General features: G+C 43.6%; 1 protein-coding gene across 1 annotated transcript in view; it reads left to right on the top strand.

The window, feature by feature from the left end:
* CCDC63 (coiled-coil domain containing 63) overlaps positions 1-14,575 on the top strand; it is a 40,844-nt gene extending 26,269 nt beyond the window's left edge. The window contains exons 5-10 of the mRNA XM_043977818.1: positions 1,324-1,505; positions 2,969-3,189; positions 6,474-6,548; positions 9,237-9,429; positions 10,074-10,274; positions 14,325-14,575. Coding sequence (XP_043833753.1) covers positions 1,324-1,505; positions 2,969-3,189; positions 6,474-6,548; positions 9,237-9,429; positions 10,074-10,274; positions 14,325-14,446 — 994 coding nt within the window. The 3' untranslated portion in view covers positions 14,447-14,575. The remainder of the gene's footprint in view (positions 1-1,323; positions 1,506-2,968; positions 3,190-6,473; positions 6,549-9,236; positions 9,430-10,073; positions 10,275-14,324) is intronic.
* Positions 14,576-14,964: the final 389 nt, after the last annotated feature.

Raw genomic sequence — 14,964 nt, 5'->3', positions numbered from 1 at the left:
GATAGGGACTGGTGGGGCAGCTAAGTGGTGCAGCAGATAGAGTACCAGCCCTGGAGTCAGGAGGACCTGAGTTCAAATTCGGCCTCAGGCACTTAACACTTACTAGCTATGTGACCCTGGGCAAGTCACTTAACCCCAATTGCCTCACTAAAAAAAAAAAAAAGATAGGGACTGGATCTGTAATTTCATTGGCAAAAGGAATTGTTTTTAAGGAAATCCCCTCTATCAAAATTGGTTCTTTCTCTGTAGTTAGGGTCATATATGATGCCCTAGATATAAAAGGTAATTTTCCTGGGTAGATATAGATAGGACTAACAATTTAGCAGGGGTTTGAAGAGAGAAATCAGCAATGGTTTCATGTATAAGCTGGTGGCACCTGAATTTGAACCTTTATGGAGACCTAGGCGGTACAATGGATAGAGTGCAAGATTTGGGAGTTATTAAAACTTGTGTTGAGGGGCAGCTAGGTGGTGCAGTGGATAAAGCACCGGCCCTGGATTCAGGAGGACCTGAATTCAAATCTGGCCACAGACACTTGCCACTTCCTAGCTGTGTGACCCTGGGCAAGTCACTTAACCCCAATTGCCTCACCAAAAAACCCCAAAACAAAACAAAACAAAAAAACAAACAAAAACTTGTGTTGGAATCCTGTGTCAGATATTTGCTAGCTATGTGATCCCCAGGAAGCCATTTCATGAAGCACTTTCAGCTTAGGTTTCCTTATCTACAAAATGAAAGTATCTCACTGGGTTGTTATGTAAGGATCAAATGAGTTAACATATACAAACCACTTTGAAAACCCTTTTAAAGGGCCATATAAATGCTGGCTATTATTAACTATAAACACAGAATTTAAAGAGGTACATTGTGGGGAGAGGTCCAAATAAGAGACAAGCAGATCAATTCATCATGGATTCCAGGCAGGAGGCTTAGTCTGGACAAAGGCATGGAACTGAGAGATGGAACATCACATATGGGGAATAGCAAGTAAGTCTGTTTGGCTGAAACCCAGAGTATATGAGATGGAGATAAAATCAGTCTGCAAAGATAGCTTGGAGCCAGACTGTGAAGGGCTTTTAAGTGGTCAAACAAAGGAGTTGGCATTTTATCTAAGAGGCAGTAGGGAGTTTCTGAAGCTTCTTGACTTTCTGGGTTAGAAGGGCCAGCATTCACCTGGGACAAAGTTGAGTCTCTCTGATCAGTGGGAAGGACAGCTTGTTCTTCCAGGGTAAGAGGGATGAGGAGAACTGTTCTAGTCGCCAATGGAGATAGGGGTGGAGGAAAGCTGCTGAGGTCCTCAGATTTGTGTCTCTCCCTGCCTAGGCTGGAAGCCATGGCCCGAATGGCTGCAATGAGGGATCGACGGCAAAAAGACATCTCCCAGTACAACATGGAGATCAGGGAGCTGGAACGCATTTATGATCATGAGACAAAGCTGAAGTCCTTCTTACTCATCAAACTTATGGATCGGGTTGAATTTGAGGAACAGGCCAAAAAGGAAGAAGGTACAGTTACCCCTCAGTGAGTGAGTCCCCTGTAGATTACTGCCAGTCTCTTGTCTCATGCTAATGTAGTGTGGCATAATGGAACATCAGCCCTGGGTGGATGAAGGGAAGAGTTGGGAGGCTTGGGTTCTCCCATCCCAGCTCTGCCGTTGCTATTGCTAAGAGGCAGCGGTGACTAGAGAGCTGCTCTTGAGTTCAAATCCAGCGTCAGACACTTACTAGCTGTATGAACCTGGGCAAGTCACTTAACTTCTCTCTGCCTCGGTTTCCTCACCTATAAAATGAATATGATAACAACACCAATCTTCCAGCATTGTTGTGAGGAGAAAAATGAGACAATATTCATAAAGTGCCTTGTAACCTTAAAGTATTATATAAACGCTAGTCATCATCATAATTATCACTGGCAATAACAGTAATGGTGCTGGCCCTAGAGGAGGTCTGAGCAACTTATCATTCTTACCTGGGTCATATTAGTGGCGGTGATGACAGAATGATAAAGAAATAAGAACTCTACTCCAGCCCTTTGTACCAGGTTCTAGGCTTTATATGCCTCTCCTCAAGAATCCTTCTCCCCAGCCCTCCTACTGTTTTTTAGCCAATCTCTGCCCAAATAATCTAATTCACTCTACAAACAAATTTAAGTGCCTGCTGATGCCCTGGAAGCAGGAGGGAGATATAAAGTTGAGAGAAGATGTGGTCCCTGCCTTTATGGAGTAAAGGGGTGGTGATGGATGGTGATCAGAGACTACTGTGTGGTATGAGTGGATACATGGGTGGATAGAGAGTTGGCCTCCAATCCTGGAAGACCTGGGTTCAAGTCCCACTTAGGACACACCCCAGCTCTGGGACCCTGGGCAAGACACCTAACCTCTCGATGCTCTAGGCAACTCTCTAAGACTATTGAAGTTGCTGAGGAAAGAGCTGACCTGCATTGGTGGAGGGAGTTCCTCATCCGGGAGTTCCCTATATTTATGAAATCACAGGAGCAGTCCCTATCTCTGTGTATAATATATAACATTACATGGTAAGTGCATAGATTTCACTTAAGCTAGTTTCCTCCACTGTCCAGGTTCTCCCTGGGTAGAGAAGGGAAGAGAGCCCTCTAAGTCTAGGGATTCTAAACTTTGGGTTCTGGGGATTTTATATATGTATGTATGTATGTATGTATGTATGTATGTATGTATGTATGTATGTATGTATGTATGTATATACGTATGCATGCATGCATGTATGCATGTATGTACGTATGCGTGCATGCATGTATGTATGTATGTATGCATGTTCTCAGGGGAGAATGAAGACACTCTTCTCCCCAAGGTGGAGGGTTCGCGCTCAGGGCAAGTGTTCCCTTAAGACCATAGATTCTCCCTTGGGAGAATGGAAGACATTTCCCCACGCCGTGAGCTGGCTCTCCTTCAGGAGAAAATGTCAGCAAGGGGTGGGCTCACTGTCTTGTCCAGTCCTCAAGGCCAGCAAGCCCCACAAGAAGCTCAAGGGAGAGAGCTTCCAGAGCTACGAGGTAGCCCACATGCGCCTGCTCAAGCTGTCCGAGCATGGGGACCTGGAAAAACTGGTGACTGACTTCCTGTCGGAGGAGGAGAAGAATTTTGCTCGGTTCAACTACGTCACAGAGCTAAACAATGACATGGAGATGCTGAACAAGAAAATCCAGAGTATCCAGGTCTCTATTTCCTCTCAGATCCCTTTCCCACCCCCAGGGGGCTTCCGAGGTTCAGAGCTAAGCAGTCCATGCTAGGGGATGGAGGTGGAGGGGATCCATCCAGGCAAGACCTGTGGTGGTTGGTAAAGGGAAGCAATTCTCTCTAGCCACTCGCCTATATCAAGTCCCCAGAGAGGCAGGTTGCATCTTGGCTAGCATTGTATTTTGAGTCAGGAAGACCTGAATTCAAATTCTATCTTTGATACCTGGCTTAGATAAAATCTCATCACCTCTCTGATCCTCAGCCTCCCTATCTAAAAAAGGGGGTTGGACTCTAAGGTCCCTTTCAGCTCTGCGATCCTGGCAGTGCCATCTGCTGGCCAACACAGGAGAGGTTTCTCCACTTGAAAGAAGCTTCGGCTATTACCGACTCGTTGGGCTGGAAGGGATCCCAGAGGGGTCAGAATATTTTCCCATCATACAAATGGGCTGGGTACATTTTTGCCCATGTTAAAGGGAAATGGTAGCCCTTGGTCCCAAATTTTTACTTGGCCACATTGAGCAGAGAAATGTTCTTGGAGGTCTGTGACAGAGCTTTGATTGTGGACTTAGGAAGTTAGGAAGACCTGGGTGTGAACTTTGCCCCTTATACTGGGTGATGCTGACCAAGTAGTGTTCTCTCTCTCTCTGAACCTTAGGCAATCTCTCTGAGATCATAAGGGACAGATGGATTGGTACAGCAAGGAAATCACAGGTCCTTCTGGGATGACACATCTTCCTTGATGAGGCTACCTAATCCAACCCCTTCATTTTACAGAGAGGGGAAACTGAGGCCCAGTGAGTTGAAGTGCCTTGTGCTCAATATCACATCGTTAGTGACAGTATTTGAACCCAAGTTCTGTGAGTCTAGAGTTAATACTCTTTCAAAGTAAGCTATCACCTGCTTGAGATATTGACATAATGTTGGGCAAGAGATGTAATCATTCCGTTGGTCCCTAAATACCCCAGCTGGGTAGCTAGGTAGCTCAGTGGATAGAGCTCTGGACCTAGGGTAAAGAAGAGGACCTGAATTCAAATCTGACCTCAGACACTTACTAGCTGTATTATCCTGGTCAAGTCACTTCACCTTGTGTCAGTTTCCTCATCTGTAAAACGAGCTGAAGAAAATGGCAAACCACTCCAGTATCTTTGCAAAGAAAACCCCAAATGGGGTCATGAAGAGTCAGGCATGATTGATCAACAACAAGAACATATAAGTAGAATCTCAGAACAGTGGGGATTAGAGGGGAACTGTTGGTCTTTTTGTACTCAAGGTCAGGAATTCCACTGATGAAAAAAAATTATTTTAAAATTTTACTTATGACTTCTGTTTTTATATCACTGTCATTTCCGAATGTATTCCTCCTTCAGCCCTACCCCTACCCCCAGCCTTCATGGGGTAGTACCAAAAACAACCAAGCAAAACAAAACAAATAGCAATCACACCTGATACCAAATGCCACATTCTCTTCCCATAGGCCCCCCCCACTCTCTAGCAAAAGGAAGTAGTTAAAGGGAAGATTAGAATGATTTAAAAACTATCTATCTATCTATCTATCTATCTATCTATCTATCTATCTATCTATCTATCTATCTATCTATCTATCTATCTATCTATCTCCATTCATCCATCCATCATTTATATCTATATCCATCCATCCATTCATCCATCTATCCATCCATCCATTTATCTATCTACCATATATCATTAATATCTATCTATATCCATCCATTCATCCAACCATCTATCCATCATCTATATCTATCTATACCCATCCATCATCTATATCTATATCCATTTATTCATCTATCCATCCATCCACTCATCCATCTATTCATTCATCCATCTATCCATCCATCCACCCACCCACCTATATCTATCTATCTATCTATCTATCTATCTATCTATCTATCTATCTATCTATCTATCTATCTATCTACCTATCATCTATCTATCTATCTATCTATCTATCTATCTATCTATCTATCTATCTATCTATCTATCATCTATCACAAAAAACCAGTCTCATTTGGGAAGGTCAGCTCCTTCTTATGAAAGTGGAAACTGGATTCAGAGTAAGAGAGATCTGGATCCAAACCCTACCTTTGACTCTTATTCCCTTTGTGACCTTAGGTAAATCACTTTTATTTCCCTGGACCTCTGTTGCTCATCTATAAAATGAAGGGGCTATACTAGATGACCTCTGCGGTCCCTTTCAACTCTGCTCTGGGCTGACTCAGTTTCCTCTTCAATGATATCTACTATTTATCGTTGTCATCATCATAGCTATCATTTAAATAATGGTTTTAGGTTTGCAAAGCACTTTTCAAATATTATCTCATTTGATCTTTACAATAACCCTGCTATTATTACCCCTTTTTTATATTTGGGGAAGATGAGGCAGACAGAAGTGAAATGACTGCCCCAGTATCACATAACTAGTAAAGTGTCTGAGGCTACATTTGAATTCAGTCCTGCTGACTCCAGGCTTAGCACTATGCCCCCCTCGCTGCCTCTATCTAGTGGCTTCTGGGTTTTGCACAAATCATTTCCTTCACTTAAACCTGGGGAGGGATGTTCTTGTAGGGCAAGTTTATTATATATAGTAGAGACAGTTGGTGGTGAATTGGATAGCATATTAGGCTTGACATCAGCAAGTTCTCAGTTCAAATCTATCCCCAGATATTTACTAGCTGTGTGATATTGAGAAAGTCACTTCACCTCTGTCTGTCTCGGTTTTCTCATCTCCAAAATGAAGATAATAATAGCCCTTACCTCCCCAAGTGGTAAGGATCAAGCAGGAATCACATATGTACAATGCTTTGCAAACCTTCAAGTGCTATATAAAACCCAGCTCAGAAACAACTTGCGTGAGGTCACAAGAGCTAGTAAGTGTCAGAGGTGGAATCCAAATCTAAGTATACAAAATTAAGGACCACAACTCTTTCTCTAGGGTGGGTTTCCCCTCTAGAAAATGAGGGCATTGGACTCGATGCTTCCTCAAGTCTCAACTTCAGAGCCCATGAAAAGAAGAGTAGGTGTCCCTCTCCACCAGTGACAAAGGAAGCTGCCTCAATGTAAACAAACTGTTTCAGGAGGCATCACTATCTCCTGGTTTTGCTTCCGTGCCTAGAGAAACTAATAATTATATGGTATAAAATCCACAATCATACTTGAGTTTATTTTTAGGAGGAAGTTGAGGTGCTGGTGTGGGGAGAGGGAATGTGCTATAATTACCCTTCCTCGATGGTTCTCTTTGGTGTAGGATGAAATCTACCTGTTGAAATCTCAGCAGCAAGCTTGTGATGATGAAGGTCAACAGACTGTGAGGGAATTGGAGGTAAGAACAGTTGTGGGTAACCTGAGCGGTCAAGCAGTCAGTCCCTTGGCCAGTAGACATTAAACTCTCACTCTGCTGTTGGCCAATTCTGTGACCTTGGGCAATTTATGTCATTTCCTTGGGTCTCAGTTTCCTCATCTGTAAAATTAAGGTGGAGTTTGGATTAGCTGGTCTCTGAGCTATTGTCCTATGTCCTTTGGGAGCTGAGATTATTTTATTCTATGGTGAGACTGGGGCAGCTAGATGGTCCAGTAGACAGAGTGCGGGACCTGGAGTCAGGAAGACACTTACTAACTGCATGACCTTGGACAAGTCACTTAACCCTGTTTGCCTCAATTTCTCCATCTGTGAAATGAGCTGGAAAAGGAAATGGCAAACCACTCTAGTTTGCCAAGGAAACCCCAAATGGTGTCACAAAAGAGTCAGACACAACTGAAAAAAAACCCAAACCTAACAACAATATGGCAACTGTCTTGTTAATCTGGGACATGACACTAGGGGGCACCAAAGTACCAGTTTCCTCCATCTCCTACCCACTATATCTATGGCAGCGTAGAAAGATTGACAGACCCTTCAGCCATCAAAGAAGCACGAACTTTGGAAGTTGGAATGTCAGCCCAATATTCCAAGGAGAATTTGTCTCTGGGCGAAACACCCGGAAATCCGTGAACCCACGCTTGGCCGACCCAAACTTTCAATTAGCAATAGTCAGAACTCATGCCCCGCTAATGAGTCTTTGGAGGTTGAGAGGGCCCCTCTTCCCTGACAAAAAACGCTGAGGTTCCCTGAAACCCCAGATGGGGCTTCTCTGGCCATCCAGTCTACTTTGTACTGCTTGGTTGGATAAGTCACTCAACGAGCATTTATCATGTGCTTGCTTTGTAGAAATACTACATAGGCTCTCAGTAGTACACAGTTAGTGCTTAATGAATGTTTATTCATTATTATTATTCAGGCACTGAGCTAGGCACTGGAGATTAAAAAAAAAAAGACAAAAACAGCCCCTGCCCTCAAAGAGCTTACATTGTAATTGAGGAGACAACATGCAAACAACAAGGTATCAGTGAGATACAGACAGGATAATAAATTGAAGGTAATTTCAGAGGGAAGGTGCTTTGCAGTTTCCACCTGACCTAGGCTTCTACATTTTCAGTAATAGCATTTTTCTGCTCAAGAAGCTTTGATGGCTCCCAATGACCCTGAGGAATAAAATACATACACTTCTAATCAATCATTTAAAGCTTATCAAACTCTGGCTCCAATGTTTTCCTTTCCAGACTCATTATACTTTACTCCTCTTCATCTACTCTCTCTCTCTCTCTCTCTCTCTCTCTCTCTCTCTCTCTCTCTTTGCAGGGCAGTGAGGGTTAAGTGACTTGCCCAAGGTCAAACAGCTAGTAAATGTCTGAGTCAGGATTTGAACTCAGGCCCTCCTGAATCCAGGGCCAGTGCTTTTTCCACTGCACCACTTAGCTGCCCCCCTCTTCAAGTACTCTTCACAGGCTTGCTAGCAGTTTCCACATTTCCCATCTCTACTCCTTTTGCATGGGCTGTCTGCCAAAACTGGAATGCCCTATTTTCTTTACCTCACTGCCCTTAGAATACCTATCCTAGAATTCACTTGACAACAGACAGGGCATCCAGTCTATGCTTGAAGATTTCCCCAAAGGGGCAGGGCTGGGGGGGGAGTGGGGAAATGGGGGCTCCATTATCTGGTATAGGGATAGAGCTATTATTGCTTGCTCTAGAGTTAAAGCAGCTGCTTTCCTTTCCCACCTTTGGTTATAAACAGTGTGACTTTAGGCAAGTCATTTGACTTGTCTAAGTCTCAGTTTCTTCATGTGTAAAATGAGCCTGAAAATCCCTGCTATTAGTGCCTTAGTACTAACTTGAATGCCTCCCCTCTGTTAATTCTTTCCCATTTGTTCTGTCAATGGTTTGTTCTTGTTTTGCTTGTTTTCTTCCTCATTAGACTGTGAGCTCCTTGAGGACAGGGATTATCTTTTGCCTTCCTTTGCATCTCTGGTGCATAGCATAGTGACTGCCTCATAGTAGGGGCTTAATGACTGTTTATTAACTGACTATCATAGGATAGTGAGAGATCTGGAGTGATAGTCATATGTCTCAACCACCTAGGGAGATATTATCCCCATTTTTCAGATGAAGAAACGAAGTCAAGTGGGATGGCAGCATGTGGGTGGGGTGACAGCCTTTGAGCATCTGCTGACTAAGCTGAATGACCTTGGATAAGCCCCTTAAGTTCTTGGGGCCTCCGTTTCCCTTTTTGTCAAATATTTTGTCTCTATCTGCTGTATCTATGATTGATCCTTATATATTAGGCTGGGTTCCTTCCCAGCATCAGCCTTCTGGCATCCCAGGATGCAAAGCTGATTTCAAGGCACATTTCTTGCCTTGGGACATGTTTGTGCCAGCCCAGGGGCAACAATGGCCAATTACAGGCTCCAAAGGATAGGGCCGCTTTTGGCTGTTGCAGGAGGCCTTTGGTGCCAGTAGGGAGCCTTTTCTAATCAACAGTCATTGATTGCCTCCTATTCCTGAGGCCCCCTAGCAGACTCTCTCTTACTGGAAAGGGGTCCTCAGCCTAGTTTTCTTCCTCTGTTCTCTGGGAGCTAGGACCCAAGAGTGGAGGGAAGAGTGTTCTTATTGGGAATTATTGTGTCCTGACAGGAAAAACTAAAAAAAACCACGGAAGATGCCAACCGGATTGAGAACAACAACAAAGAGATAAACAAGACTCTTGACCAGCTCAAATCTTCTGTGGAGTTTCTGTTTAAGAAGATCAACTGTGATGCCACCAAGATTTTGGAACACTTGGGAGAGACAGGGTCCATTACGGACATCAATTTGACACAGTACTTTGGTAGATGGAGATCCCAGGCTCTGCTTGCTTTAAAAAATATATTTTTTATCTATGATCTTTTGTTTTTACACAATGCTGGCTAACATTTGGGGCAGGTGGGTGGTGCATTCAATAGAGTGTGGTCTTGGAGTCAAGAGGACCTGAATTCAAATCATAAAAAGAAAAGAATGCAAATCTAAATAAAGATTATGTTCTGAATGATTTTGGGGGGATGGGGCAATGAGGGTTAAGTGACTTGCCCAGGGTCACACAGCTAGTAAGTGTCAAGTGTCTGAGGCTGGATTTGAACTCAGGCCCTCCTGACTCCAAGGCCAGTGCTTTATCCACTGCATCACCTAGCTGCCCCTTGCCCAATGATTTTTTAAAATTATGATAACCAATAGTTCTGCTGTCTCAGTGGAGTAAGAAAGAACTGGGTTCAAATCCCAACACTTAGCATTTCCTAGCTGTGTGACTGTGGGCAAGTCACTTCAGCCTCAGTTTCTGTAAAATGAAAGGGGGTGAATGGATCACATGTCCTTCGAGGTCCCTTCCAATTCTAGATCTATGGCCCCATCCCTCTCAGACAGCTTGTTGGGAATTTCTCAGAATTCAATGTGTCTTGGTAGGCACATCTTAGTGCCTGTCGTTTTGTCCCTCCCCAGCGATCATCGAGCAGAAGACGAATGACCTCCTGTTGTTGGAGTCCTGCATACGCTTCATGGAAGCAGAAGGTGACATGGAATCCCCTGGGCCTTTGACAAACCCTTTCTGGGGTGGGACATCGCTCCTGAGGTCAGCAGAACACGCCAAAATCTTTGCTCCAGCCATCAGTGCGGAGACCATAAGTGAGAAGTTGGAGGAATGTGAGTTGGGCTCCCCTCAACCCCCACCCCTTCCCTTAATTGGGATGATGCTCTGGGCTTCAAAGATGGGCAGGGCATGGGGGCCTGGAAGCCTGGGTGGGAAGGCACAGCCTGGTCAAGCATGGGGACTCATTTCTAGGGTGAGTACCAGGGGATGAAGCATTTGCCCATTATGGTAGGCAAGAAAAAAATGTATTTCAAAAGGATTATTTTTCCTGTTTGTTTTTCTCAGTGGAAACACCAATACTTGGTCCTTACCTTGTGTGGCAACTTCATTGTATCCCACAGGCAATTTTGTTGCTGTTATTTCGATTCAATTCAGTTCAGTTCATCTCAATTCAGAAAGCATTTATTTATTCAGAGTTAACTCCTACAAGTCCTGAGCTATAGTGGGTGAATTTCAAAGAGGAAACAGAGGCAGCAGGGCCCACAGGAAAGAATATTGGCTTTAGAGTCAGAGGTCCTGGGTTAAAATCCTACCATTGTTACTATTTCTGTGACCTTGGACAAGTCACTTCCTTCCCTCAGCCTCGGTTTCCCCATCTCTAAAATAAAAGGGTTGCCCTAGATGGCTTCTAAGATCCCTTCCAGCCCTACATCTATGACTTCTTTACAACAAATCACTTCCCCTCCCTGGGTCTCAGCTTCCTCATTTGTAAAATGGGCAGGTTGCCTGAGTTGGCTTTCAAGGTGCCTTCTCAGTTTTAGATCATTGATCCCTTAATCTTATGCAGAACCAATAGTCTCTGCCCTCAAGATATTTGTAATCTAACATGGATGACGGGGGACCTAGGGTGGGGGGCTGGGGTGGCGGGGGATGTGTAACTGTTCAGCTTTACAGTCACATAGTTCTGGAAAGTCAACGTGATTTAGCTGGGAGACAGAAGAGGCCTGGGTTAGTGGTCTGTCTCCTGTAGAAGTTTGGGTTCAGGCCATGCCCTTCTCTAGAAGGGAATCCAAGATGCCGTTAGCTCCTTTAACTTCTGTTATCACTGGCCTTTTCTTGACATAAAGGGGTTCCTTTTGATACACACACACACACACACACACACACACACACACACCCCTTTACCACCCCCCCCATTCCCTTCTGGTCCTAACCTGGAAGTGCTATGACAGAAATGTAAACACTTGTGTCCTGCATAGAAGATTTTTTTAAAATATCACCATCAACAACAAAACCAAAGGCTGGTAGCCCTCCTGGGTTCTGTCCTCTGCTCCTGATGTTGTGTTTACACTGACAATCAGAACAAAGCTTCGGAAGAATAGTTGGGGAAAGATTTGGGGGGGAGGCAGGCAATGAGGGTTAAGTGACTTGTCCAAGGTCACACAGCTAGTAAGTGTCTAGTGTCTGAGGCCAGATTTGAACTCAGGTCTTTCTGAATTCAGGGCCTGTGCTTTATCCTCTGCGCCCCCAAGAATTTAAAAAATATAATCACACTTCCAGAATCCTGCCTCAGACACTGACTGGCTCTGTGACCCTGGGCAAGTCACTTAACTTCTGTGCGCCTTCATTTCCTCAGTGGTCAAATGTAGGGCTGGGCCAGTGGGCCTCCGGGATCCTTTCTTTCTCTGAATCTGGAATCCCTTAACACCCAGAACTCTTCCAATAAGTGCATGAAGGGACTTCCTTTCCCACACAAGGTAGTTTAATAGATTTGGTATAACCACATGAGTTCAGATCCCTGCTCACTGATTGCTTAACGGTCTTGGGCAGGCAGGCTGACCTCCCTGGCCTCAGTTTCATGATTTGTAAAAGGAAGGAGCTGTGTTTGATGGCCTCTAAGTTTCCTTCTGGCTCCAGAAAGATGAGCCAATGATCTCCATATGAAAATGCAGAGCAGCAGTGTGGAGCGGCTAGATGGCCCAGGAAACTGAAATGCAAACCTACTGGAAATGTCTGATGGTCATTTGGAGCAAGACATTCCAGAGCAGTTGGGTCTCATTTAATCAGACATAGTAGTGTGTGTGACATGTGAGTGTGAATGTATGTGTGTGTATATATATATATGAATGTGAGCATGTATGTGGTCATATGGATGTGAATGTGTGCATGTGTATGGGAGTGTTTGAGTAAGAGTGTGTGAGATGTGACTATGTATGAGTGTGAATATGAGTGTGTGAGATTTGAGCAAGTGTGATTGTGTGTGTAAATGTGTGAATGGAAGTGTGTTTTGTGAGATGTGTGCAAATGTGAATATATATGAGATATGGGTGTGGGTGTATATTTTTGTGTGTGAATATGAGTGTGTATGAGATGTGACTGTATATGTGTGAATGTGAGCATGTGTGAGATTTGAGCAGGTGTTATTGTGTGTAAATGTGTGTGAACATGAGTGTGTGTTTGTGTGAGATGCCTGTGAATGTAAGTATATGTGAGGTGTAAATGTGAGCGTGTATGTGTGTAAATATGAGTGTGGGGGAGATGTGAGCGTGAATGTGTGAGGGTGTATATATATGAGTCTGTGGGGGCAGCTAGATGGCGCAGTAGATAGAGCACCGGCCCTGGAGTCAGGAGGACCTGAGTTCAAATCTGGCCTCAGACACTTAACACTTACTAGCTGTGTGACCCTGGGCAAGTCACTTAACCCCAATTGCCTCACTAAAAAAATTTAAAAAAAATATATGAGTCTATGAATCTGGTTGTATGTGAGGTATGTGTGAATGTGTGAGCATGAATCTGTGTATGTATGATTTGTCCATATTCTTTCTCATCATCTCATCACCAATCTGAATTACACTTCCAATTTCCCTGCCTACCCTCCTCCAACTCCATCCCACTGAATTTTTTGTTTGTTTGTTTGTTTGTTTTTTGTTTTTTGCAGGGCAATGAGGGTTAAGTGACTTGCCCAGGGTCACACAGCTAGTAAGTGTCAAGTGTCTGAGGCCGGATTTGAACTCAGGTACTCCTGAATCCAGGGCCAGTGCTTTACCACTGCGCCATCTAGCTGCCCCTCATCCCACTGAATTTTATGGCATGTGCATTTGGAAATTGTTTTAAATGTTAGAATTATTATTTTTTTTACAACAGTGTGATTTTATTGATGGAGGAAACTTTCCCTGCTCATTCAGATGGGGAATGCCCATGATGCTTCAGGTCATCAGTCAATATGTCTGAGATGGTACTTGAACCCAGAGCCTCTTGACTCAAGGCGGGCTTTCTACTGCATTTCCTCTCTGTCTCTCATTCTATCCTTAAATGAATGAAAGTCCCCATAGGATGTAAGAACCTGGAGGGCAGGTGTTGCTTTTCATTTTGTCTTTTTTTCTTTCCAATCCCTGGCATAGTAGTAACAACAGCAGCAACAAACTTAAGTTCTACAAATCATTTTATAAATATCTCATTTTATCCTTACAAGGACCTTACAAGGAGAGCTGTTATGATTAACCCCACTTTACTGATGATGAAATTGAAGCCTGGGAGTTAAATGATTAGAGTAGGGTCACACAACTAGTGTCTGAGGCTGGATTTGAACTTTCTGAATCCAGGTTCAGCACTCTAGGGGAAAGGGAAAGGAAGGGATATAAGTGTTTATACAGCACTGATTGTGTGCCAGGGGTTTTACAAATATTACCTCATTTGATCCTTACAACAACCTGGGAGGTGGGATCTATTATTATCCCCATTCTACAGTTGAGGAAACTGAGGCAAACACTAACTTGGCCGAACATAGTTAGTGTCTGAGGGAAGATTTGAACTCAGACTTTCCTGATTCCAAGCCCAGCACATAATGCTTGCCAAATTGAACTGAAATTTGTGACACCCCCAGCATACCCTGGGATGTCCAAGTTTTGGGACTCTTGTCCATTAGCAAGGGATGATTAGAAAAGAAAATCCTGGGGCAGCTAGGTGGCACTGGCCCTGGATTCAGGAGGACCTGAGTTCAAATCCAGCCTCAGACACTTGACATTAGCTGTGTGACCCTTTGCAAGTCACTTAACCCTCATTGCCCGCAAAACAAACAAACAAACAAACAGAAAAGAAAATCTCTTTCTTAGGGAAAAGACCTTTATTTGAGCCATGGCTAATTTTCACTCTCTTCAAAACAGCTGATCAACCTCTAGACCACAGTAATCTCCGTAATCTGGTGGCAGAAAATCACAATTCCAGGGATATGTCAGATAATATATATGACGACATCAGAGGCAAGAGGAAGCCATTGACAGCATAGGCTGTGTGGTGCGGTGCTGGGCATGTGTGTACCATAGCTATGTAGAATAAACATTTTGTTCTGTAAGTCTGCTCATGCTTTCATTCACTGTCCCCACCCCCAACCTGAAAACACTTGGATCAGCAAAGTCAAAGTGCAAAAAGGAAAAACTCATCTTGATGCCAGGAAAAATCTCCTACCAAGGACAGCTCTCCCAAAGTGGACCGAACTGCCTCTGGAGATAGTGGGTTCCTTCTCTCTCAATATTTTAAGGTTGCAAAAGACTAGATGACCATTTGTGGGGGATATTAGCACAGTGCTTGGTACGTAGTAAGTCCTGAATAAATGATTTCATTCATTCATTCACTTACATGGTAAACCCTAAATTTGTTCATTCATAAAAATCTAGCCATTTATTTACATAGTAAACCCTAAATAAGTAATTTTTCAATTCTTTCATTCATTTACTGGATCCACGATAAGCCCTGAATAAATGATTTTCATTTATTTATTCATTTGTTTATTCATTAATTCATCCA

The sequence above is a fragment of the Dromiciops gliroides genome, chromosome 1 (assembly GCF_019393635.1).
Source record: "Dromiciops gliroides isolate mDroGli1 chromosome 1, mDroGli1.pri, whole genome shotgun sequence".
In the NCBI taxonomy this organism is placed as follows: domain Eukaryota; kingdom Metazoa; phylum Chordata; class Mammalia; order Microbiotheria; family Microbiotheriidae; genus Dromiciops; species Dromiciops gliroides.
The sequence above is the reverse complement of the archived record's forward strand: the minus strand, read 5'-3'. Positions and strand labels throughout refer to the sequence as shown.